Source organism: Balaenoptera ricei, chromosome 3 (assembly GCF_028023285.1).
Source record: "Balaenoptera ricei isolate mBalRic1 chromosome 3, mBalRic1.hap2, whole genome shotgun sequence".
In the NCBI taxonomy this organism is placed as follows: domain Eukaryota; kingdom Metazoa; phylum Chordata; class Mammalia; order Artiodactyla; family Balaenopteridae; genus Balaenoptera; species Balaenoptera ricei.
In genome coordinates, this window is record NC_082641.1 from 171,040,870 (window position 1) to 171,063,967 (window position 23,098).

The 23,098-nt window shown below is 43.1% G+C and overlaps 1 protein-coding gene across 1 annotated transcript in view; it reads right to left on the minus strand.

Moving 5' to 3' along the window:
- Window positions 1-1,783: 1,783 nt before the first annotated feature.
- Window positions 1,784-23,098, minus strand: part of NWD1 (NACHT and WD repeat domain containing 1) — a 67,369-nt gene continuing 46,054 nt past the window's right edge. Inside the window, 7 exon segments of the mRNA XM_059919160.1 lie at window positions 1,784-1,920; window positions 1,923-2,084; window positions 3,677-3,782; window positions 5,700-6,250; window positions 7,865-8,141; window positions 9,837-9,991; window positions 20,893-20,983. Coding sequence (XP_059775143.1) covers window positions 1,784-1,920; window positions 1,923-2,084; window positions 3,677-3,782; window positions 5,700-6,250; window positions 7,865-8,141; window positions 9,837-9,991; window positions 20,893-20,983 — 1,479 coding nt within the window.

Sequence of the window (23,098 nt, forward strand, 5' to 3'; positions counted from 1 at the left end):
TGTAGCTGAAATCTTAGTCACATCCACTTTATTTCTGCGTTGGGTAAACCCCTGATTCACAGAAGACGTGGTGGCAAGGAGTAGCTATTTTTTCAAGGGCTCCCTTCACAATCTAAGTTAAATGGAGATGGCAGGAGAATCCTACGTTAGTTATCTCCAACACCTTAAAAAAATGCTACCCAACATGTATTTTAAAATTACAGTTATAAAATATTTTTTAATGGAATTTGATGCTAAGTAACGTTTGCAGAACTGTCAAAGCCCTCATTGGAACACTTGTTTGAGAAACAACTGAATGAGAATCAGGTCACATGCAGCTCAAAAGCCTCTGTTTCTAAGGTTGTTTTTTCTGAAACTCTTGTCTGGAATCCAATGGGAGGGGGGGAAGGAAGGAATAGCACCTTGAAGGTTTGGACTCTACTATCCATATAGCAAAAGCCCCAGAAGCAAGTGGGGCTTTTAGAAGGCTGCAGGCAAAGAAGAAAGAGCCATTTAAGTGGAGCGCAAACAGTTGGACTGTTGAACTTGCACAAGGCAGAGGTGGTCCAAAAGCACAGCAGGGAGATGTCGGTAACTTTTTCCATCTGCTTCCAAGAGCCTCCAGTTTTTAAGATAAAAAGTATCATTATTCTCAAAGTGTGGGAGCCAGGGAGTAGAGATGGAAGAATGATAACAGGTTTACTGGTTTAATGCCAAGTTGGGTCATGAGTCAGCTCAGGAACTAGAGACATGGGCCAAATGTGCCTATAAGTGTAAATTTGAGCCAATTGCCAACTTTTAAAAATGAGAACATTTCTCATAAAAGTTTGGATTTCTGGCTTTACTTATGACAACAGGAAGCTCTGGCACCAGTAGGCTGCTTTCCCCATGGTGATTCTGGGGTATAGTCAAGGTACCCATGTCTACCCAAGACACAGCAGTGCCCTCCATGTTCCCATTGTCACTATCACTCTCTGCTGGTCACCCAGGTGCACAGCAATCATCTAGATTACTCGTTGGCCCCTGTGGGCACTTGAATGTGCCACCCATGGAATTGATGTTTGTGCTTCTGAGTCTAAAATTAAAGTGAGGTGGTCCCAATAATAATTGGGACAGGAAGGCTCTGGGCTTTCATTTCTCAGAGTTCTTGCACCTCAGGCTCATGATTTTGAGCAAATCACAGCTACCTCTGCAAGGCTGTTTCTTCATCTCTGAAATGGATGAAGAAACTCCTGCCCTCCCTGACGTATGGGCTGTGATAAGGATCAGACTACAGCACCTGGTGCTTTATAATCTATAAAGCTCTGTGGTCCATATTTGTGTTTTGGTTGGTCTCACATCCATCCATCCCCCCCTTGACCTGGTACAAGCACCCTAGTTTCCCTGGGGAATAGCCTCTCCCCTTCTCAGTCTACGTGATTGGGTGGTGTTGACTCCATCCTCAGCCTGGATGGGCATGGGGTCAGGCCCACCAATCAGAGTGCTGCATTCTCCCCAGAGATAGCTTTGTGATCCGGGATGGGTGTATGAGCTAATTGGGGCTAACAGACTTAGAATCAGGACTTTGGTTCAAACTGTTGGAAAAGGGAAACTCTCTTTTCTACTGAACTTTGCTGTCATGTTGCTAACTTGGGGGTGATGGGTCTGTGAATGGAGCTGACAAGGAGGAGAAAAAACCAGAAAGATGGTAGGAAGCAAGGTCTGGGTCACATAATCGCAGGCTTGGGTCCAGATATACATCAACACATACAGTCTTTTTGCTTCAGATTGAATAGGGCTAACTCACTGGAGACACAGGGGGTTTTTACACTAGCAGGCAGACTTGTGAGCATTTGTTTGATTTAGATTCGTTTCCCTGGGCACTCCCTGATCTCGAGTCCTGGAGTGCTCCTGCAGCAGCAGCCAGCTCTTCTCTCTGCCTGGATTTGACCATCCACACTATTTTTTGAAGTTCTTGAGAGGGTCCTGTTGTGAGATTCTTGACGAAGGGCACTGGAAACGTTCACGGATGAGATAGCCATGTCTGGTGGGGGCAATGAAGCCATTGGAGGTTGGGATGATTCTGTTCATCACGGCATGGACAAACTGGATGGCCAGCAGTGTGCCTGTCGGGGGAAGTGGAGGGGGGGGCACAAATGATAAAAATGTGGCCACAGAGATCCAATCTCACACATTGAGAGTTGGCTGCATGGGGTCAAATCTCTGCAATGCCCTTTACTAGCTTAGGCATGAAAGCCAACCTCTCAGAGTCCCTCTTGCTTCATCTGCAATATGGGAACCATAACTGAGCCTACCTGCTGAGAGGAATTCTGAAGATTTGCAGATGTCATGCATGTCAGGTGCTAACTACCAGTTTCAGCCAGAGCGAATTCAGTAGATATTATTATTGGAGGAGGAATGGGAAGACAGGTTGTGAACCTGCACAGGATGGGCTTTTAAGGCCACAATCCACAGACCTCACCTTCTGAGCCATCATCTTTTGGCCAGACATCTTTGTTACTCTGTATTAGACTACAATGTATTGGATTATAATGTACTCAATTACAATGTATTAGATTATAATGTATTCAATTATAATGATTCAATCACAATGTTTTCAGTTATACTGTATTCGATTACAATGTATTCAACTCTACCTGATATTCACTCAGCCACTTACTTGCTTTGTGACCTTGGGAAAGTTCCTTAATCACTCTGAACTTCAGCTTCTTCATTTGTCAGATGGGGATAGCAATAGCTCCTAAACCCCTGCCAGTGTCATAAGGGTTCCTTTCTCTATAGGAGAATGTGACAAAGGTGACCATGGGGATCAGGCAGACCAGCTTGAAGCCACAGCCCACCCCATCTCTCAGAGCCTCAAATTTGGTAAAATGGTGATGCTTATTGAGAGAATTAAATGGCATGGTGACAGTACCCAGGATACAAGAAATGTTAACTCCTGTTACTATGTCCTTAGTGTAATATTGAACAGAGCGAGAGATGTGAGGTTTTCAAAGTGGATGATCTTAAGATGCCCCAAACATTTACAGGGCCTAAGGAAAGAGAATGAATGAAGGTCAACATCTTGTAAGATACAACATGTGAACATTGCAAATCTAGCTAATAAGCTATTAAATGAAACATGTTCTATCCTTCTACACTGATGGATGTACCTTCAGAACCACCTGGAAGGTCAGGTTTGGGTTGAGGATTCTTGGGCTCCTCAGTTCCATGCCAGAATGTAATGGTGTGGGAGAGCCCAGCTGTCTGTGGCTTGCCCCCTTCTCTTCCCACATCCAGCTCCATCTTATATCCCTAGGGGCCTCAGACACATACATGTGAACCCCCCAACCTAGCTCACACATCCAGACTCCATGCACACCACTCCAAGACCACCCTCCAAGCCTGGGGGTGTTTACACAAGAGGCACAGCCCACTTTCAGAAGGATAGAGCTGGGGAAGAGGCCTGCACAGGCCCGAAAGAGGGCTCCTGGGCAGGTGGGGAGGGTGTTCTGGAGTTCTAGGTACCCAGAGCATGGGTCTAGAAGAGGAGGTAAGCTCCCATTGGGTCTGTCCCCTGAGCCTGCAGATACTTCCCTAAGCAGAGGGACCCAGCTAGGGGAGGCTGGAGTGGGGCCCTCTAATGGCCAGGATCCAGAACAGAGTCCTTCATTCCCAGATGTAAGCTCAGTCCTACCTGCAAAGCAAAATGACTCACCATCCAGCACACTCCAGACGATTATGGAGCGATCTTTCAAGCCTGCGTAGACGTAATTGTCATCCTTGGAGAAGCAAGCACATTGAACTCCTCTACAGTAAGAATTCTGTTGAAAGACGTAATGTGATCTTGATTTCAGACTGAAAGACACCCAGGAGTCCAGCCCCAAGGCACTCGTATGGGAAGCCAGACTTATAAGCACCTTTTGAGAGATGGATCAAGTTAAAACCTGGAGAGATGGGTAGCATCAATATTCCCAGGACCAAAACACTTCTTCAAAGAGATTGGATTGAGAGGATTAGTGACATTTTGCACTGGAGAATGGGAATCATAGGATTTAATTTCTTAAATGACCTTGGCTATACAAGTATTAGCTCCAATTGCATTTAATTAAAAGCTATATGCTAAATGCAATTTGGGATCCTAGAACAGAAAAAGGGAATTCACTGAAAAACATATGATCCCAATAAAGTTGATAGCTAATGATATTGTTCCCATGTTACTTTCTTAGTTTTGACAAACGTACTCTAGTTGCATAAGATGTTAATATCAGGGGAAGCTGGGTGAGGGGTAAGTAAATGGGAACATTTGCACTATCTTCACAACTTAATCTGTAAATCTAAAATCATTCCAGGGACTTCCCTGGCGGTCCAGTGGTTGGGACTTCACCTTCCAATGCGGGGGGTGCGGGTTCGATCCCTGGTTGGGGAGCTAAGATCCCACATGCCTTGCAGCCAAGAAACCAATGTTGTAACAAATTCGATAAAGACGTTAAAAAATGGTCCCCATAAAAAAAAAAAATCTCAGAAAAAAATCATTCCCAATTAAGTTTTATTTTTTTAAAAAAACCAAAAAGCTAGGTGTATTTAACTGCTGTGGTGACATTTCCCATCTCAACGAGGCAAAAGATTACTTACATCTCAGCCTTATAGTGGCTTCATAAAAATAAATGTCAAGTGGGAGGAAGGCTTTTTAAGACAAAACTACACATATTCTGTTCTCTTAGTTACAAGAGCGTCTCCCTTAGTTTATTAACAATTTTTGTATCTTGCCACCTAAGGTATGATCTTTGTTCTCCATCTGAGAAACTGGAATAATAGCAACAACCTTACAAGATTGTTGTGAGGATTAAATTATAGAATGATATTTTAATATGTATATTTTGCATAATATACATAATATGAATTTGTAAATATATAATACAGCTCTTAATCATATTGATACAAAAATGATAACTCCTTACGAGATGGACAGTGCAAACTGTCTTAGACACTGTATGAAAAGAAGTCACCAGTTTCCCTTTTCAGAGCCTTCACAGTTGCTGTTCTTTCTGCCTAGAATGCTGTTCCACCAGGCTTACCTGACCTTCTTAAATAGCAGCCCTTGCCCATCTCTACCTCTCTTTATCTCGCCCTATTTTTCTTCAAAGCTGTTGTTGCACCCCAACCATCAGGTATTTGCTGCTTTGTTTTTATTTCACAGACATTTAATGGTCAAGAGCTCTCTTAGGGACAGAGGCCACCTAAGTGAACAAAACACACAAAAATCCTGCCTTCCCAGAGCTCACAGTGTCTCCCCTGCTAGAATGTGGCTCCAAGAGGTGGGACACTGTCTGCCCTGGTCACAGCTGCTTCCTCGGCACTAGAAAGAGCCCGGCATAGGCTGTACAATCAAAACCTTTGGGTGAAAGAAAGGCCAGTCAGGATTAGGGTGAGAAGAGTGAGGCAGGGCTGTGCCGGTGCAGGATTTGATCCTGTCTTTATTTTAAATATTGATATTTTGTTCTTTGTGGATTTTTGCATTTATTTTGATTTTTTTAAACACTGCACTAAAATGTCTCTCTGGATGGCCAAGGTTTTTGGCACCCCCTTAATCTCTGTTCCAGAGGCGAGGACCTCTCACTTGACTCACCATAGCCCCGACCCTGGTTGGTGGCACCTGGCATGCACTTAATAAATGATGCCTGTCATCAGTTTTCTAATGCCAGGACCTAGCGTGTACGTGGTAGGGACGGGCTACTCACCGTGTAGCTCATCTCAAATTTCCACTTGCACGCCTGAAGGTCCCAGAGACACAGCAGGGCTTCCTCGGACCCACTGACTGCCAGCTGCTCTTTGTGGCTGACCTCCACACAGGTGACTTGGCTCCCGTGGGCCTCCAGAGGGAACACCTTGGAATTCGCACATTCATAAAGGAAGAGGTCTCCGTTGGTCATGCCATAGATCACGTGGTAGTCGGCCAGAACAGCCACACTTGCTATGGTGTCAGGCAGCTGGGTATAGAAGGTGTAGGTTGGCCTGTTGATGACTGGACAGGGGTCCCCGGGGCTGATGTCCAGCACCAGGACGATGTTGTCATAGGCGATGGCCAGGTGCCCCTCGTCCTTACTAAGGGCCATGCAGTTGATGGCTTTCCGGGCTTCTGGAGGAGAGATGCACATCACATCCTGTCTGGAATTCAGGGGGAACACCAGGACGATCCCTGAAACGAGGCTGGTGAAAAGGAGATTGGCCTGCTCAGCGACCTCCAGACACCTGACTTCATTAGAGGTGTCCAGGGCATCTTGCTCCTTGCCTGCCACGGGAAGAAGACTGCATCAAGAACAGATCACAGGGATGCTGGTTCCGAATTTTAAGGATTTTAAAAAATGCTTTCATTACCCATCCTCTTCAACTTGGCTACTGCCAGTTTCCCTGCTTCCACTCTTGCCTGCCAATCATCCAGGCTTTAAAAAATGAAAATCGCAGCATCTCACTGCCTTGCCTAACACCCTCCGAAGACTTCTCACTCCCCTCAGAACAGAACAAATGTACATGCCTTTCCCTGGTCTTCATGGCCTCACGTGACCTCTCATCCCAAATGTTTCCTTTTACCAACTTCTGTAAGGGGCAGGAGAGTAATATTTTTGCCTTGTAGGCTGTATACTCTCTGCTGTAACCACTTAACCTTGCTGGTGTAGCCCCCAAAGCAGCCAAAAACACTATGTAAACAAATGGGTGTGTCTAGATTTGGCCCTTGGGCTGTAGTTTGCTGACTCCTGTCTCATTGCCCTCCACCCTGCTCTATTTCTTTGCATCTTGCTCTGCCCCATAACTAGCAGGCAAGCACCTCAAAATTTGTAACCTCATCTGTCTTGTTCACTGCTAATACCCAGAGCTCAGCCACGAGGCTAGCGCTAAACAAATGTCTGTCAAATCCAGACATGAACCTGAGAGCAGATTTCTTTTCTCATATTATTTTATCATTAATGAGGAATTTCTACACCTCCACCCACCCATTGGGGATTGAGCAGATACTATTGGTGACACGCCCAGACCCCCTTTACCGGTCAGTTCACCCAGATCCAAGGTCTCCTAGAGCCATTGATTGAAGGAAGCACCTCATTTGGAAATGCCTGGGGGCTGTGCCCACCACCCAGGATGGCACCAGGCCAAGGGCTGCCTGACGTGGGTGTGAAAAGGCTGGCCCCCTTGCTTCAAGATGGGACAACTGTGAAGTACAGTTCACACTCCAGGGCTCCTCATGGGGTCAGGCTGAGCCCACCTGCATGCTCAGTCCTGCCCCTGCCCAGCTTCCTTTCTCCCTCCTGGGAGCTCCCCTCTATACACTACTTGTGCAAATATCCCCATCAGGAGCCCTACCTCCAGGGAAGCCTCAACTAAAACAGGAATTGACCACCAGATAATCGATTACCATATGCTGGAAATTTATAAAATCAGGTCCTGTTTTCTATTAGCCACTTTTAACCTAACTGGAGTGGGGTGTCATGGACTGAATGTTTGTGTCCCACCCCAAAATTCATGTTGAAGTCCTAACCCCGAATGTGATGGTATTAGGAGGTGGGGCCTTTGGAAGGTGATTAAGTCATGAGGGTGGAGCCCCCGCTAATGGGATTGGTGCTCTTATCAGAGGAGACATGAGAGCTTGCTTCTTTCTCTGCTCTCTGTCACGTGAGGACGCAATGAGAATGTGTCTGTCTGCGAACCAGGAAGTGGGCTCTCAACAGACACCAATCTGCCAGCACCTTGATCTCAGACTTTCCATCCTCTAGAACCATGAGAAGTAAGTGTCTGCTGTTTAATCTGCCTCCCTCCTCATTGATGGTGTTTTGTTATAACAGCCCAAACAGACCTAGACAGGGGCTTCAATTCTTACCCACACAAATGACTGTGCTTATATCTTACAAACCTTCTGCCACGTCCCAGATGGTGACTTTGTTTTTGTTCCCAATTTTAGGGAAGTAAACATAGCTTCCCTTGTGTGACACTGCAGTGAGGCCAGTGCGGTCTAGAAACGGGGTAGAGGCCCTTGGCTTCTGAGCATAGGTGAGATCCCAGACTTTAAAAGGTGAGGACTGATGGGAAGCAGATGCCACCAAGGGCCCACCCCGGGCCAGCAGGCTCACAGGGGCCCCGACGCCTTCCAAGACGTCTAGCAGACTCCCCTGCTCTGATAGACTCCACACCTGAGGACGGAAGCAGAGGGGCAGAGCTGACTTCTTATGCTGCCGTAGCTTGGAAACAGGCTTAAGTTCATCTGTCCACCTAAGGTAAACTTTTAGGCTGTAGTTCGAGGGCCTTCACATCTCCTCACCCCTTCAAACTTCCTTACATCTCACTAATCAGCTACCACAGCAGTTCTCAAAGTGTGTTCCAGGGAACCCCTGGAAGGTACCCCCCTGGGTGGTTCTGCAAAAAGGGGGTTTTCAGGGAGTTTTGCAAAAGCAAAATTATTTTCACAATAATTTAAGAAGTCACTTGCCTTCTTCCACCCTCTTCCTCTCATAAGCAAGCAGTGGAGTCTTCCAGAAGCTATGGGACATGTTTATCACAACAGATAGGAGAATGCAGAATCAAATATGAGACTTCTTCTAGTAAGCCAGACAAGAAAGAGGCATGCCAAAATGTTGAAACGATGACACCCTTCTCACGATTTTTTTGGTTTTTTCAGAAAATATAGGTTTTTTTCATAAGAATATGTTATTATGTTGACATGTTATGTTAATGAATTAATGCAGAAGTATTTTTAGATTTTGTCATTTAAAAATTGTAATATGGGACTTCCCTGGTGGCGCAGTGGTTAAGAATCCGCCTGCCAATGCAGGGGACACGGGTTTGATCCTTGGTCCAGGAAGATCCCACATGCTGGGAGCAACTAAGCCCATGTGCCACAACTGAGCCTGTGTGACGCAACTACTGAAGCCCGCATGCCTAGAGCCCATGCTCCGCAACAAGAGAAGCCACCACAATGAGAAGCCCGCGCACTGCGATGAAGAGTAGCCCCCACTCGCCACAACTAGAGAAAGCCTGTGCACAGCAACGAAGAACCAATGCAGCCAAAAATAAATAAATAAATAAATAAATAAATAAATAAATAAATAAATTTATAAAAATTAAAAAAAAATAAAAATTGTAATATGGCAATTATCAATAGATACTAAATGCAAGACAGGATTTGGAAAATGGCATTTGTGGGAAAACTAGTTAAATAGAATCAAAGCCTGTAGATGAGTTAATAATACTGTCCCAATGTGAATTTCTTGGCTTTGGTAATGGGATCAATGTGATATGAGATGTTAACATTGGGGGCAGCTGGATGAAGAGTAGATATATATATCTATATATCTATATCTATATCTATATATATATACCCTCTGTGCTCTCTTTGCAACTCTTCTGTAAATCCTAAAACCATTCCAAAGTAGATAATTTGTTAAAAATATATGAATCATATTGATATAACCCACATAAATGAAAGCTCCTTGAGGATTCTCAATAATTTTTAAAAATCTAAAGATGTCCTAAGACCAGAATGTTGGAAAATTATCACATGCTTTTCTCCCTAGCTTGGAGAACTTTGAGCTTAACAGGAATTTTGCTCCCCTCTACATATCCCTGCTCCACTCTGAAGGCCAAAATCTTCCCAGTATTTCAGGTTTAGTGGGAATGCTATAACCTTCATAGAATATTTTGGTAATTCCCCTCAGGTCTGTCTCTGGGTCCCAGGAGACACCCCCATATCAGGCCCAATGACCTGCTCTGTTTTGCCCGCACTAGTTTTTACAGGTTTCTGTATTTTGAAGCCAAAAGATCCCTAAAGAATCATACTTTCTATTGCGGAGGTGGAGGTGAGGATGACGGGACATGCATCTCTCCCTTACCTGAATGAGTGCATCCCGGGACCCGGTGACAATCAGATTGTTTTCAGGACCAAAAATGGCCGTCTCCACCGTGTCTTCATGTTCAAGGTCGGTGACCATGAATCGATGAAACCCCTGTGAGTCTGCCAAGAATATCTGCATGGATCTTCCAAAACCTAAAACGGCAAAGACTGGGATTACACCTTTCACTCCTTGAGGAGCTTGAGAGTAATTCAATTCAATCAACAAAGATTTTTTTGGAGCACCTACTATGTGCAGGTGGAAAGAATACAGTGGTGAAAAAGATAAGCAAGGCTCCCATCCTCACAGAGCCTACAGTTGGGGGGTGGGGGCACAACAGTGATCAATAATCTCACAGAAACAGTAAAGCTATTTTTTTTAATATACTTTATTTATTTATTTTTGGCTCCGTTGGGTCTTCGTTGCTGCACGCGGGCCTTCTCTAGTTGCGGTGAGCGAGGGCTACTCTTCATTGCAGTGTGCGGGCTTCTCACTGCGGTGGCTTCTCTTGCTGTGGAGCACGGGCTCTAGGCACGTGGGCTTCAGTAGTTGCGGCATGCGGGCTCAAGTAGTTGTGGCTCACGGGCTCTAGAGAGCAGGCTCAGTAGTTGTGGCACACAGGCTTAGTTGCTCCATGTCATGTGGGATCTTCCCGGACAAGGGATTAAACCCGTGTCCCCTACATTGGCAGGTGGATTCTTAATCACTGCGCCACCAGGGGAGCCCAGTAAAGTTATTTATTATCACAAGACTATGAGTTTCCAGAGGGCAGGTTCTGCCTGTTTGGGTGGCTTCTGGTCTCCCAGAACCCAGCACAAAGCTGGACACAGAGTAATATGTTTTGAAGATGGAAGGAAGGGTGGGAGGGCAGGAGGAAGGAAGGAAAATAAAATGATTACAGTTTGTGAAAAGGGCAATGCAGTCAGGGACTGGATGCCATGAGAAAAAAGGGCATAGAAACACACAGAGTGGAGAAGGCAATGTGAAGACGGAGGCAGAGACTGGAGGATGTGGCCACAAGCCAAGGAATCCTGGCAGAAGCTGGAAGAGGCAGGAAAGAAAAAAAAAGGTACTTCTGGCACACGACCCGCCACCACCATCTCGAATCCAAGTGTCGGTGCTGCTGTTTCACACTAGGAACTCCAGTCTTAAGTGTTGGGTGCAAGGACTCTGCACGCGGCACCCTCTGAGCAAGCGAAACTAGACCAAGCACAAAGAAAAGAAAAAGTGGCAGCACAACAGAGTGGTTCAGAAATGCTGATGGATGCTGGAGCCACATGGCTGGCTTGGTATCACAGCTGGACGTTACTTACAGGACGTGTGATGTTGGGCAGTTACTTGACTCATCTAATCTTCAAGCAGCCCTATGTCTTCATATCCTGCCAACTGAAAGCAGCCAATGAGGATGAAGCTGGGTGTTACTGAGTGCCTCTTCATGCTGGGCCTATACTAGGTGCATTATCTAGTTTAACCTTCTTGGCAACTCTGTAAGAATTCCAAGATTTTTGCATAAGCAAGCTTATTATCCACCAGTAGTGTGCAAAACTGTCAAAGTGAAGCAGAGAGAGACCTTCAAGATGGCGGAGGAGTAAGACGTGGAGATCACCCTCCTCCCCACAAATACATCAGAAATACATCTACAAGTGGAACAACTCCTACAGAACACCTACTGAACGCTGGCAGAAGACCTCAGACTTCCCAAAAGCCGTGTGACTGACAGGGTCTTGCTGCTCCGACTGGGTGTCAGGCCTGTGCCTCTGCGGTGGGAGAGCCGAGTTCAGGACATTGGCCCACCAGAGACCTCCCAGCTCCATGTAATATCAAATGGCAAAAGCTCTCTCAGAGATCTCCATCTCAACGCTAAGACCCAGCTCCACTCAACAACCAGCAAGCTACAGTGCTGGACACCTTATGCCAAACAACTAGCAAGACAGGAACACAACCCCACCCATTAGCAGAGAGGCTGCCTAAAATCATACTAAGGTCACAGACACCCCAAAACACACTACTGGACGCGGTCCCACCCACCAGAAAGACAAGATCCAGCCTCATCCACCAGCACACAGGCACCAGTCCCCTCCACCAGGAAGCCTACACAACCCACTGAACCAACCTTAACCACTGGGGGCAGACACCAAAAACAAAGGGAACTACAAACCTGTAGCCTGCAAAAAGGAGACCCAAACACAGTAAGTAAAGCAAAATGAGAAGTCAGAGAAACACACAGCAGATGAAGAAGCAAGGTAAAAACCCACCAGACCAAACACATGAAGAGGAAACAGGCAGTCTACCTGAAAAAGAATTCAGAGTAATGACAGTAAAGATAATCTCAAATCTTGGATATAGAATGGAGAAAATACAAGAAACGTTTAACAAGGACCTAGAAGAACTAAACAGCAAATAAACAATGATGAACAACACAATAAATGAAATTTAAAATTCTCTAGAAGGAATCAATTAAACAACATTAAACGCAACCAACATTCGAATTATAGGGGTCCCAGAATAAGAAGAGAAAAAGAAAGGGACTGAGAAAATATTTGAAGAGATTATAGTTGAAAACTTCCCTAATATGGGAAAGAAAATAGTCAATCAAGTCCAGGAAGTTCAGAGAGTCCCATACAGGATAAATCCAAGGAGAAACACACCAAGACACATATTAATCAAATTATCAAAAATTGAATACAAAGAAAAAATATTAAAAGCAACAAGGGAAAAACAACAAATAACATACAAGGGAATCCCCATAAGGTTAGCAGCTGATCTTTCAGCAGAAACTCTGCAAGCCAGAAGGGAGTGGCAGGACATAACTAAAGTGATGAAAGCATAAAACCTACAACCAAGATTACTCTACCCAGTAAGGATCTCATTCAGATTTGAAGGAGAAATTAAAACCTTTACAGACAAGCAAAAGCTAAGAGAATTCAGCACCACCAAAGCAGCTTTACAATAAAAGCTAAAGGAACTTCTCTAGGCAAGAAACACAAGAGAAGGAAAACACCTCCAATAACAAACCCAAAACAATTAAGAAAATGGTAATAGGAACATACATATCGATAATTACCTTAAATGTAAATGGATTAAATGCTCCCACCAAAAGACACAGACTGGATGAATGGATACAAAAACAAGACCCGTATATATGCTGTCTACAAGAGACCCTCCTCAGACCTAGGGACACATACAGACTGAAAGTGAGGGGATGGAAAAAGATATTCCATGCAAATGGAAATCAAAAGAAAGCTGGAGTAGCAATTCTCGTATCAGACAAAATAGACTTTAAAATAAAGATTATTACAAGAGACAAAGAAGGACACTACATAATGATCAAGGGATCAATCCAAGAAGAAGATATAACAATGGTAAATATTTATGCACCCAACATAGGAGCACCTCAATACATAAGGCAAATACTAACAGCCATAAAAGGGGAAATTGACAGTAACACAATCATAGTAGGGGACTTTAGCACCCCACTTTCACCAATGGACAGATCATACAAAATGAAAATAAATAAGGAAAAACAAGCTTTAAATGATACATTAAACAAGATGGACTTAATTGATATTTATAGGACTTTCCATCCCCAAACAACAGAATACACTTTCTTCTCAAGTCCTCGTGGAACATTCTCCAGAATAGATCATATCTTGGGTCACAAATCAAGCCTTGGTAAATGTAAGAAAATTGAAATCATACCAAGTATCTTTTCCAACCACAAAGCTATGAGACTGGATATCAATTACAGGAAAAAATCTGCAAAAAATACAAACACATGGAGGCCAAACAATACACTACTTAATAACCAAGAGATCACTGAAGAAATCAAAGAGGAAATCAAAAAATACCTAGAGACAAATGACAATGAAAACACAACGACCCAAAACCTATGGGATGCAGCAAAAGCAGTTCTAAGGGGGAAGTTTATAGCAATACAATCCTACCTCAAGAAACAAGAAACATCTCAAATAAACAACCTAACCTTACACCTAAGGCAATTAGAGAAAGAAGAACAAAAAAACCCCAAAGTTAGCAGAAGGAAAGAAATGATAAAGATCACATCAGAAATAAATGAAAAAGAAATGAAGGAAACGATAGCAAAGATCAATAAAACTAAAAGCTGGTTCTTTGAGAAGATAAACAAAATTGATAAACCATTAGCCAGACTCATCAAGAAAAAAAGGGAGAAGACTCAAATCAATACAATTAGAAATGAAAAAGGAGAAGTAAAAACTGACTGCAGAAATACACAGGATCATGAGAGGTTACTACAAGCAACTATATGCCAATAAAATGGACAACCTGGAAGAAATGGACAAATTGTTAGAAAAGCACAACCTTCCAAGACTGAACCAGGAAGAAATAGAAAATATAAACAGACCAATCACAAGCACAGAAATTGAGACTGTGATTAAAAATCTTCCTACAAACAGAAGTCCAGGACCAGATGGCTTCACAGGAGAATTCTATCAAACATTTCAAGAAGAGCTAACACCTATTCTTCTCAAACTCTTCCAAAATATAGCAGAGGGAGGAACACTCCCAAACTCATTCTATGAGGCCACCATCACCCTGATACCAAAACCAGACAAAGATGTCACAAAGAAAAACTACAGGCCAATATCACTGATGAACATAGATGCAAAAATCCTCAACAAAATACTAGCAAACAGAATCCAACAGCACATTAAAAGGATCATACACCATGATTAAGTGGGGTTTATCCCAGGAATGCAAGGATTCTTCAATATATGCAAATCAATCAATGTGATGCACCATATTAACAAACTGAAGGAGAAAAACCATATGATCATCTCAATAGATGCAGAAAAAGGTTTCAACAAAATTCAACACGCATTTATGATAAAAACCCTCCAGAAAGTAGGCATAGAGGGAACTTACCTCAACATAATAAAGGCCGTATATGACAAACCCACAGCCAACATCGTTCTCAGTGGTGAAAAACTGAAACCATTTCTTCTAAGATCAGGAACAAGACAAGGTTGTCCACTCTCACCACTACTATTCAACATAGTTTTAGAAGTTTTAGCCACAGCAATCAGAGAAGAGAAGAAATAAAAGGAATCCAAATCAGAAAAGAAGAAGTAAAGCTGTCACTGTTTACAGATGACATGATGCTATACATAGAGAATCCTAAAGATGCTACCAGAAAACTGCTAGAGCTAATCAATGAATTTGGTAAAGTAGCAGGACACAAAATTAATGCACAGAAATCTTCTGCATTCCTATACACTAATGATGAAAAATCTGAAAGAGAAATTAAGGAAACACTCCCACTTACCACTGCAACAAAAAGAATAAAATAGCTAAGAATAAACCTACCTAAGGAGACAAAAGACCTGTATGCAGAAAACTATAAGACACAGATGAAAGAAATTAAAGACGATACAAACAGATGGAGAGATATACCATGTTCCTGGATTGGAAGAATCAACATTGTGAAAATGACTATACTACCCAAAGCAATCTACAGATTCAATGCAATCCCTATCAAACTACCACTGGCATTTTTCACAGAACTAAAACAAAAAATTTCACAATTTGTATGGAAACACAAAAGACCCCGAATCACCAAAGCAATCTTGAGAAAGAAAAATGGAGCTGGAGGAATCAGGCTCCCAGACTTCAGACTATACTAGAAAGCTACAGTCTTCAAGACAGTATCTTACTGGCACAAAAGCAGAAATATAGATCAATGGGACAGGATAGAAAGCCCAGAGATAAACCCACGCACATATGGTCACCTTATCTTTGATAAAGGAGGCAAGAATATACAATAGAGAAAAGACAGCCTCTTCAATAAGTGGTGCTGGGAAAACTGGACAGCTACATGTAAAAGAATGAAATTAGAACACTCCCTAACACCATACACAAAAATAAACTCAAAATGGATTAAAGACCTAGATGTAAGGCCAGACACTATCAAACTCTTAGAGGAAGACTTAGGCAGAATGCTCTATGACATAAATCAGACCAAGATCCTTTTTGACCCACCTCCTAGAGAAATGGAAATAAAAACAAAAATAAACAAATGGGACCTAATTAAACTTAAAAGCTTTTGCACAGCAAAGGAAACCATAAACAAGACGAAAAGACAAGTCTCAGAATGGGAGAAAATATTTGCAAATGAAGCAACTGACAAAGGATTAATCTCCAAAATTTACAAGCAGCTCATGCAGCTCAATATCAAAAAAACAAAAAACCCAATCCAAAAACGGGCAGAAGACATAAATAGACTTTCTCCAAAGAAGATATACAGATTGCTAACAAACACATGAAAGGATGCTCAACATCAGTAATCATTAGAGAAATGCAAATCAAAACTACAATGAGGTATCACCTCACACCAGTCAGAATGGCCATCATCAAAAAATCTACAAACAATAAATGCTGGAGAGGGTGTGGAGAAAAGGGAACCCTCTTGCACTGTTGGTGGGAATGTAAATTGATACAGGCACTATGGAGAACAGTATGGAGGTTCCTTAAAAAACTAAAGATAGAACTACCATACGACCCAGCAATCCCACTACTGGTCATATACCCTGAGGAAACCATAATTCAAAAAGAGTCATGTACCACAATGTTCACTGAAGCTCTATTTACAATAGCCAGGACATGGAAGCAATGTAGGTGTCCATCGACAGATGAATGGATAAAGAAGATGTGGCACCTATATACAATGGAATATTACTCAGCCATAAAAAGAAACAAAATTGAGTTATATGTAGGGAGGTGGATGGACCTATAGACTGTCATACAGAGTGAAGTAAGTCAGAAAGAGAAAAACAAATACCGTATGCTGACACATATATATGGAATCTAAAAACAAATGGTTCTGAAGAACCTAGAGGCAGGACAGGAATAAAGACGCAGATGTAGAGAATGGGCTTGAGGACACGGGGAGGGGGAAAGGTAAGCTGGGACGAAGTGAGAGAGTGGCATGGACATATATACACTACCAAATGTAATACAGATAGCTAGTGGGAAGCTGCTGCATAGCACGGGGAGATCAGCTCGGTGCTTTGTGACCACCTAGAGGGGTGGGATAGGGAGGGTGGGAGGGAGACGCAAGAGGGAGGAGATATGGGGATATATGTATATGTATAGCTGATTCACTTTGTTATAAAGCAGAAACTAACACACCATTGTAAAGCAATTATACTCCAATAAAGACGTTAAAAAAAAAAAAAAAAGGTACTTTTCTGAAGACTCTGGAGGGAGCCAGCCCTACCAATGCCTTGCTTTTGCACCTCTGGCCCCTAGAACAGTGAGTGAAGAAATTCTTGTTGCTTTAAGCCACCAGGTTTGTATGGTAATTTGTTACAGGACATTTGTTTTTATTTTAGAGAGATGAGGAAGCAGCAGGCACTGAAAGAATGGGAATAGCATGGGACAACCAGGAGGTAGGAAAGGCCCGGTGTGTTTGAAGACCAGCATGGAGGCCAGTGCGGCTGGAGCGGAGTGAAGGAAGGGGAGGTGAGGGAGAGGAAGGGGTGTCAGATTTAGCAAAACAACAACAGCAACAACAGCAACAGGGCACCCAGTTAAATTGGAATTTCAGAGGAACAGTGACATTTTTATGAGTATATCCCACAATGTTATGTGGGATATACTTATACTAAAAACTTGATTTGTTGTTTATCTGAAATTTAACTGGGTGTTCTGTATTTCATCTGGCAACCCTACCCAAGGCGACTTAATCTCTTGTGTTCCAAATCCTGTCTGAGTGAATGTTTTGTTGAGAGGACCCCTAGCAGCGCAGGGAGGTGGGTGAAGGCCAGATTATGCTCGGCCTTCCAGGCCCCATACAGGAGAGAGATCAGGCCCCGCTTCTGCTCAGCCAGTAAACGCACCATGGGACACACCGCAGCAGCTGGCAGAGAAACTCAGCTGTTTGTGTGTGTGTGTGTGTGTTTATTGTCTTTTATGAGTAGGAAGGAAGCCGCCCCCTTACTTTATAAAAAGATCTCTGTCCCTGGAACACCACAGATCACCTGCTGAGTCACGCATTTCCATTGGCACTGACAGCTCAGGTCTGGGTGTGGGTGCTGGGTTAGCATGACCTCATTCAAGTGGATATACCCTGTGCTTTCACAGGAGTTATTGCTGACAAGATAGGCAGGCCATCAATTCTTCCAGAGGTTCAGAAATAAAACATTGTCGGTAAATAAACAAACATTCAGCATCTTATTTGAGGGTGCAGAGTCAAGCCTGACTATGAATTCAAATCCCAGCCCCTCCACTTACAGCTGTGTGACCTCAAGCAAGTTACCTAACTTCTCTGTGCCTCAGTTTCCTCATCTATAAATGAGAATAATAAAAGTGCCTACCTCCCAGGGCTATTGGGGTGTAAAGGAATTAACACATGTTAACTGTTTAGGATGGGTTCTAACACATTGTAAATACCCAAGTATTAACTACTATTATTAAAGGTTAACTTTCTCACTGAGGAGTTATGGTATGAGGCTCTCTGCTGTGCACCTCACATGTGACATCTCAGTTTAGCCTCAAGACAATCCCTGGATCAAGTCAGGTCACTGAGGGTTGGGGGCTGAGTCTGCCTTATGTCTCTCCATGCTCCCTGTGGAACTACTTTTATTGAATTGTGCTTGAATGATAGCCTCACATGGAAGGATGTTATGGATGAAACATATGTGTGGGAAACTGAAGAAATGCACCAAAATATCTACTGTCCAAGGATATTTGCATTATACTCTTATGCAGTAAAGGATGAGCTCAGCAGGCCTGGGTCGTCCACACCTTGCACATGAAAGGTTTGGTCCTAGTCTGGCTCCTGGAAGGTGACCTCTAAGCCCTTGGAATGTGCTGCCTAAAAAGAGTATCTTTGTTACCCTGAGGCCTTGGGCCACCTGGCATGGTCTATGCTTAGAGTGTGATGTATGGTGGGAGCTTTGCGACATGCAGTATCAGCTTGACCTCAGGGGTGGGGCTGGTGATTAAAGTTAGCTGTGCAGGGATCAGCCGTGTCTACTTGACCATCTACCAGTAAAAACCCCAGACACCAAGGCTGGGGTGAGATTTCCTGGTTGGCAGTACGCCATGGATGTTGTCATACATCATTGCTGGGTAAGTAAGCACTGCTTGCAAGACTCCACTGGAGGAGGACAAGCTCGTGCTTGGTCTCTCCTGGACTCTGCCCCACGTGCCTCTTCCTTTTGCTGATTCTAATCTGTATCTTTTTGCTGCAATAAACTGTAGCTGTGAGTGTAACAGCTCTTCTGAGTTCTGTGAGCCCTAAAAAATCATCAGACCTGAAGATGATCTTGGGGACCCCTGAACCATAATTCTATTTATCAATGAAATCCTTGCCTGATCTCAGCTGGCTTAAGATTGAGGTACATCTCGCAAGCAAAGGTTGGTTCCCAAAACTGTAGATGGAAAAACTGCTCAGGCTCCTTCTTCTCACTGGATGCTGGAAAGAGCCACACTTGAAACCCAACTGTAACAAGTTTCTAGGTCACTGAGGTCCTCAATGCCTTTGACCTCAGTCTTGATTCTATTTTGTGCCACCATGCTCATTTTCTTTTGTCTTTTGTTCCTGTTTCCCATGCTTTATTTTATACACACTTAAGTCACTTGAAATTCTTTTGGAAACAGGATGGAGGGTACACATCATTCAACCTTCCGTCAGTCAATCTTAGATAAGCATTTATCTACTGGACCTGCACTCTCCAATACGGTTGGCATAAGTCACACATGGCTATTAATGAGGCTGGTCTCAAGAAATGAGCCATAAGTATAAAATACATGCCAGATATCAAAAACTTCACACAAGAATTTAAAAAGTAATGTGAAATATACCATTAAAATCATACTGATTTCATGTTGGGTTTTGGGGTCTATTGCATTAAATAAGATATATCATTAACAAAAATGTCACCTGTTTCTTTTTACCTTTTTAAATAGGGTCAGGAGAAAATTCACAATGTAAATGTGGCTCACATTTGTAGTTTGCATTACTGGACAGTGCTGGTCTAAAGTGTCTTTGGCTCCTGGAAATGACTTTGTAAAAATCAGACTGATTTAAGGGCAGTGAAAGCAATCTGTATGATACTATAACGATGGATATACATCATTATACATTTGTCCAGACTCACAGAATATGCAACACCAAGAGTGAACCATAATGTTAGCTATGGAGTTTGAGTGAGGATGCTGTGTCAGTGTAGGTTCATCAGTTGTAACAAATGCACCACTCTGTTGGGCCATATTGAAAATGGGGGAGGCTGTGTGTGAGTGGGAGCACAGCCCCACTCACAGGTATATGGAACTCTCTGTATCTTCTGTTTGGCTGTGAACCTAAAACTGCTGTAAAATTTTTTTGTTTTAAAAAAAATCGGAATGTGGAGCACCTATTGGTCACCACTACCAGGTAGCCTTCCCTGATTGCTTCAGACTAAGGAAAAGGAATCCTGTCACATGTTCCTATAGCCCCTGTTTCTTATCTTGACATAGCACCAACCAGTCTTTCTTGTGGCTGGGGTAGTGTGGGCTGAGTGTACCCTATCCTCTCACCCTACCTCCCTCTATCCCTGTGACTCTCCGGCAGGAATAACCACTCCCATTTCCAAGATAATGGACCGGAAGCCCAGAAAGGTTCAGAGATTTATCCAGAACATGTGTTGGCAAACTACAACCCGTGGGTGAAAATTGGCTGGTCACCGATTTTTATGTGTGAGCTAATAGTTTTTAAGTTTTTTACATGCTTGAAAAAACTAAAATAAGATTACTATTTCATAACACATGAAAATGGTATGAAATCCAAATTTCAGCATCCATGAAAGTTTTATTGGCACATAGCCATACTCACTTGAAATACCGTCCATGGCGGCTTTTGAATTACAAGGGCAGGGTTGGATATTTGTGACAGAGACAGGCAATGATGTTTATCTACTATGAGGCTCTTTGCAGAAAAAGTTTGCTGACCCTCTTCCCCCTTTCCTCAAGCCCCTCTCCACTTCCAACCAAATCCGGAGTTGCCGTCTCATGACTCCAAATGAGAGCTAAATGCTACCTGCAGCGAGAAGGGACTCATCTTCAGAGACCACCAGGAACCCCACGGCTTCTGGAAGCTTCTCCAGCAGGCTGTCTCCTTCGGAGGAAACCTGTGCAGAATCAAGGATGCCCATCAAGCATTTCCACTGGGTTAAGCGTTCAGGGTCAAGAGCTTGCACTTGACGCAGGGCTCTGCCACTCACCGGCTATGTGATCCTTAGCCCCTGGCTGCCTCAGTTACCTCATCTGTTAAATGGGAGATGATACCAGGACTGCCTCACAGGGCTATCGTGGTTAAGAAGTGCATAGGATGGTTCCCTCTGGTCCATAATCAGCCCTCCCCAAATGGCAGCTATTATTATTACTGTTGACATTGTTGTCATAAGCAGCTTGGGGACCCAGAGAACATCCCAGCACTCTAGTTTTCTACCCCCAGAGGAGCTCTGAAGATCTCAAATAAGGTCGAAAGGTAGGCTGGAGCCGGAGGAGGGCAGCATCATTCTCTCCATTCCCGAGCTGCAGAAATGAATTGGTTTTGTTCGGATCCAAGAGGAAGGTTTGGGTTTTTTTTTTTTTTTCCTTTCTTTTTTTTTTTTTTTTTGCTTTTTTTTTGTTTTAAGCAAGGGCAGGAGGAAGTGAATTTCTACATGGCTGCTGATGAAATAAAAATTATATTTTAATTTATATTTTATAAAAATAATTTATATTTTAAGGCAGGACGAGAAAAAATTAAACATAAAATTCTCTCTCTGTGTTAGTTTGGGTATTCTCCTCCCCTAAGGTACAGTGTGATTTGCATTACACGTTAGCCGGAGCTCCTCAAAGATGGGAGTGCCTGCTCAACAGTAAACATCAATTTTTTTTTCCCCTTTCTTCTGACGCTAGCAATATAACTTCTTAAAAGAATAGTGTTCTTTCCCAGCTCTGTAGGGGGTCATGGTGACTTGCTGCTCGCTTTGTACTTGTTTACCTGGCCTATATATCCTTGGTGAACTTTCTGTAAAATATCAGCATGTCATTTTGATGTATGATCGTTTGTCTCAAAAATGTATATGACTGTGCCTTCGACTTCTAACAGGCAGAACAGTTCTCAGAGCTTTCTGAGAATCTGCTTCCCGGGTTATAATCCTCAGTTTAGCTCGAATAAAATTCCCTTTTTTCTTCTTAACTTGATAGTGAATTGAATTTTCATCGACAGTGTTATTGCTGATTTTTTCAAAAACGTGATTCTTTAAAATCAAAAAAAAATTAAACTGTAATACCGTATAATTAAAAAAAAAAAAAAAGAAATATCCAGAGCTCACCATGAGCGTCTTTTCACCTTCCCTGCCATTCTGCTTTCTCCCTGGAAGGCATCTTTGTCTATGTTTGCTGAGAATCCGTTTGTGTAGGTAAACATTTACACAAGCCTCCTTTCTCCACCATCCCTTGTAGATATTGTTCTGCAAGTTGCTTTTTTCACTTAATGTGTCTGGGGTAGCGGTTCTCAACTGGAGCAAGGGATGATTTTGTCCCTCCCCACTGAGAACACTGGGCAACGTCTTAGAGACATTTTTGGTTGTAAAGATAGGGCAGATGCTCTGCATCTAGTGGGCAGTGGCTAGGGGTGCTGCTAAACACCCTACAACGCATAGGACAGCCCCCAATGGCAAAGAAGGACCTGGCCCCAGCTGTCAATGGCACCCAGTTGTAGCATAGCGCTTAAGAGCATGGATCCTAGAGCCAGACTGCTTGAGTTCAAATCCTGTCTGTGACACTTCCTAGCTGTGTGACCTTAGGCAAATGACTTCACCTCTCTGTGCTTCAGTTTAACGCATCTGTAACATACAGATAATGGCAGCAGCTACATCTTAGCTTTGTTTTGAGGGTTAAATAAGATAATAGGTATAAAAGTCCCTGACATAGCCCTTAGTACACAGTGAGCACTATGTGAGAGTTTATTATTTCCATGAAAGTATCTCTAGGCCAGTGGTCGGCAAATTTTCCTGTAATGGGCCAGATAGTAAACACTTTAGACTTTGTGGCCATGTGGTCTCAACTTTGCCATTAGAGCACAAATGCAGCCACAGACCGTATATAGACAAACAGTGTGGTTATGTGCCAAGACAACGTCATTTATGGACATTAAATTTGGATTCTACGGAATTTTCACATGTCACAAGACATTCTTCTTTTTAAAATCGTTTTTCAACCATTAAAATCAGAAAAACCATTCTCAGCTCATG